This window comes from Gallinula chloropus, assembly GCF_964237585.1.
Source record: "Gallinula chloropus genome assembly, chromosome: 19".
NCBI lineage: Eukaryota > Metazoa > Chordata > Aves > Gruiformes > Rallidae > Gallinula > Gallinula chloropus.
The window spans coordinates 12,890,823-12,895,338 of NC_140104.1; the positions used below are offsets into that span (position 1 = coordinate 12,890,823).

Sequence of the window (4,516 nt, forward strand, 5' to 3'; positions counted from 1 at the left end):
CTTTGCCAAGCACACAGGGCTGGGGACACTGCCTGTAGGCACTGAGGGGAGACCTGTGAAGCTGAGAGCTAATGGAAGCTGAGAGCTCACTGCAAGAGAAAGGTAAAGAGACTTTGCTTTGAATTTTCTGCTCTTGGTGTCTGGATGGGAAGTGGGAGCTGAGCTTTTCTCGATAACTTTGCAGAAGGCAGTGCAAGCTCATTGGTCATTAGGATTTGTCAGAGCTTCTCATGAGCCCTGCACACACAGAGGTTCCCCTGGGCAGTGCCCTGATGCCAGGAGTGGTCTGCAGAGCAGAGTTGAGCACAGGGCAGTTTGGATGAGGTCTGTGAGCACAGAGCAGGAGATGACATGGGCAAAGACAGGCAGCTGCAGGGTCATCTCCAGGCAGCAGAGACATTGTCAGGGAGGGAGAAGAAGCTGCTCCCATAAATGCCCTGGCAGTGGCGATTTGGTACCTCCCTGACATTCCTTGCAATGCAGACCCTTTCCCTCACCAACCCCCTGGTTTCTGTCACCCAGCACAGACTCTGCACACAGAATGCCAGGGTTTCAGGCTGAGCCTTCTCCTTGGAAGCCCAACCCACAGTGAGGAAAAACCCTTGAGTACCTGTCTGTCTGTCCCTGTACTTCCCGCCTGGGCTGGAGCATTTCTCCCTGTTTCCTCTCCTGTCCTTGCTGACTTTGTCCACTGGTTACCTGGGGTTCTGGGCATGTCCATTGGTGGGGCTGACCTTGAGATGACCCTCACTTCAGGACCCCAATCTGTAGGACTTCCCTTTTTCCAGCAGTGGTAGAATCAAGCCAGCACAAAGCAGACCTCCCAAACGGGACCTGACAAAATTCTCCCTGAATACTTAGAGTCAACCTGAGAGCATTCCATAAGTAGTGGAAGGGATTTTCCTCAAGGAAATATTCCCTAATTTCTCTTTGCCTTTTCCTCCTTGGACAGGTCTCCACACTTGACAGCAGCAGATGTCCAACAGCAGCTCCATCAGCCAGTTCCTACTCCTGCCCTTTGCAGACACACGCGAGCTGCAGCTCCTGCACTTCTGCCTCTTCCTGGGCATCTACCTGGCTGCTCTCCTGGGCAATGGCCTCATCATCATCACCATAGCCTGTGACCACCACCTCCACACCCCCATGTACTTCTTCCTCCTCAACCTCTCTGTACTTGACTTTAGCTGCATCTCCACCACTGTTCCCAAATCCATGGCCAATTCCTTGTGGGACACCAGGGCCATTTCCTACACAGGATGTGTGGCTCAAATATTTTTCTTTTTATTTTTGATCTCTACAGAGCTCTGTCTTCTCACTGTCATGGCCTATGACCGCTACGTTGCCATCTGCCACCCCCTGCACTACGGGACCCTCCTGGGCAGCAGAGCTTGTGTCCACATGGCAGCAGCTGCCTGGGCCAGTGGGTTTCTCAATGCTGTGCTGCACACAGCCAATACATTTTCACTGCCCCTCTGCCATGGCAATGCCCTTGACCAGTTCTTCTGTGAAATCCCACAGATCCTCAAGCTCTCCTGCTCAGATGCCTACCTCAGGGAAATTGGAGTCCTTGTGTTCAGTTCCTGTTTAGGTTTTGGGTGTTTTGTGTTCATTGTGGTGTCCTATGTGCAGATCTTCAGGGCTGTGCTGAGGATCCCCTCGCAGCAGGGACGGCACAAAACCTTTTCCACCTGCCTCCCTCACCTGGTTGTGGTCTCCCTGTTTATTATCACTGGTGTGTTTGACCACCTGAAGCCCCCCTCCATCTCCTCCCTATCTTTGGACCTGGTATTGGCATTTCTTTACACAGTGTTTCCACCAGCAGTGAACCCCCTCATCTACAGCATGAGGAACCAGGAGCTCAAGGATGCCATGTGGAAACTGATGACTGGATGTTTCTATGCAGCAATAAACTGCTTGTCTTCTGAATACCACTGACAATGTAACTCCTGTTATCATCAGTTCATATTTAATAGGGGTTTTAGTTGGTAGTTTTTGGTTTCTCTCTAGTTTTTCTAAGGTATACTAACATGGTCAAAGTTCATCCCATTCCTAATGCAGTATCACCTGCTCTTCCGTGTAAGGATGAGCTGTGCTCTTTTGCATCACGTCTGCTTCCACAGAGCCATAATTTTCCTCTTTTTTTCACTCTTTTATTAATAAAAATTTTACAAGAACCTTTTCATCAGCTGAACAACTGGAGTACTTGTCTGTAATGGCAATGCTTTCCCACCGTGACAGGACTGGTTAAGGACAGTTTACTGACAAAATTCACCATTAATGTAGAACAAGAGTGGCCAGTTACACCCACACCCACTGCTAACACAGCATACCTGACAGACAGATAGACTAACTCTTCTGGAGGCACCAAGAGCATACCCTTCCCCAACCAGCTTCTTTTACATGGAAGTGGTGTCAGGTGGTATGGAAAATAGCCCAGGTGAACTCAGATCACCTGTGCTGGCTGCTTGGGGAGGTTAACTCTTACCTGGCAAGAACCAGGTCATTATCCACCCCTTTTTCTACACCGTCTACATCATAGCCAGATCTTACATGTTCAGAGTATTGGGGACATTCAGAACATCATTGATCTATTATGTAGAACTTCTGCCATGGACAGATTTATTTATACACCAAAAATTTCCTGGCTATCCTTTCCTAGAACTAAACCCCCTTGGGGTACACACTGGACTTCCCCATCCTTTCGCATCCCCCACCAATTGCGCCCAGGTCCCTGAGCAAAAGCAATCCCATGAATGGGTTTGCCTTTGTCTGAAGAAGGAACAACCCAGAGTGCCTTCCCCAACAGGTTTTTCATGTGTAATACAGGGACTTTATGCCCCTCCACAGTCTATTGAAAACTGCAGTGGTTTGGCCCTGTCTACAGGCCAAATGCCCATCAAAATCCTCCTATCACTCCCCTTTTCAGCCAGAAAGGGGAGAACATAGATAGTGGGAGGCTTAGGATTTGACATAAGGACAGAGAGGTATCACCCTGCAATTAGCGTCGCGGGCAAAACAGACTCAACACAGAATAAAGGAAAGAAAACTAATTTATTACACTACAGCTACACACCCAGTGACACCAGAGTCAGGTAGTGAGAAGAGTAGCCAGGTCTTAAAGCACCTTCCCCCATCCCTCCCTTCTTAGCAGACTTCACTTTAGTCATGATTTTTCTCCCATCATCCCTCCCCCACAGTGGCACAGGAAGGGGCAGGGTCTGGGGGAATGTTGTTTCAGTCCGTTCCTCCGGAATTGTTTTCCTTCTTAGCTGGGGGGATGGAAATCCACACCCCCTTCCCCTGCTGCATTCTCTCTCTCTCTCTCTCAAATCTTCTTAAACCTTCTCTTAAAATCTCAAGGGAGATACCATGACAAAAGGTTCCACCACAACACCCGCACATTAAGGCAGCTCAGACATGACTAGATGGGGAAGCGGTCACAAGGAGAAGAATTTGATCATTCCAGGGGCTGCCATAGCAGTCAGAGGTGCTGAACTGGAATCTGGCCATGAGCACATTGGGCTGCACTGGGTGGAGAGTGGCCACGCAGACAAGGGCCCTTCTGGTCCATCTGGACTCAGCACAGGTGAGCCCACCTCTGGAGCAGTCAGTCCCAGTGTGGGGCTCCCCAGTCTGGAGGACTGGGAGGAACTGTAATGTGGGCAGAAAGTCTGCCAAGATACAGATAGGGGTCTTGTGTGGAGAGGCTGAGAGACCCTGGCTTCTTTAGCCTGGGGAAGGGGAGGCTGAGGGAAGCCCTCTTTGTGCTACAGGGAAAGAACATAAGAAAGGAAGTCCATGTGAAACTGCAGCTTTGAAGGTCAGATTTGCCATGAGGATAAAGAAATGTCACTCTGAGGGCACTGCTGTGGTGCTTAAAGTCACTTGGAGGAGATGTGGATGAGCTGGTGGCTTTGTGTTTGTGGGAAGAGCTGATGAGGAGGGAAAGACAGCAGAACAGGCAGGGACATCATGGAATGAGATTAAGGTGGGGAAGGGGGTTGGGTGCCTGAAGCCTGCAGGCAAACAGCACAGGCAAACAGTGGGGCAGTGTGGGATGGCCTGTGGTGCAAATGGACAAGGGTGGCAGCCAGGTCTTTGTCTCCTTGACTAGAGCTGATATCCCTGCCACAGAGGCCTCAGAGACACCACATTGTCCTCACAGTCATAGAGTATCATTGCCTCCATAAACCCATGCCAGGGGAAGACACCATGTGTCATACCCCTGTCCTTCCCTTGGTGTCACAGCCCACATCCCAAGGAAGAGTTCTGAGACACAGGTGGGGGTCAGCATCTCCCTGCCCAGGAGTGGGGGGTCAGCACTTGGCATTGCTGCTTTGTCAGACCAAGCCAGGGTGTCCTCAGCATCAGAGCTGCCTGTGCTTTGCCTGTGTTTGTCCTCATGGCCTCCAGTTGTCTGCTCTAATGAGCCCATGGGGAAGATTTGTCAGGAATGGCTCCCAGTGGGGCCTGATAATGCTTCAGGGTGCTTTGGGCATGACTCCTGACTGAACTT

General features: G+C 50.4%; 1 protein-coding gene across 1 annotated transcript; it reads left to right on the forward strand.

Moving 5' to 3' along the window:
* Window positions 1-975: 975 nt before the first annotated feature.
* LOC311199086 (olfactory receptor 14A16-like) lies at window positions 976-1,935 on the forward strand (the record flags this gene model as incomplete). Its single annotated transcript, XM_084273125.1, has 1 exon — window positions 976-1,935. The coding sequence occupies one exon, from the start codon at window positions 976-978 to the stop codon at window positions 1,933-1,935; it is 960 nt and encodes a 319-aa protein (XP_084129251.1).
* Window positions 1,936-4,516: the final 2,581 nt, after the last annotated feature.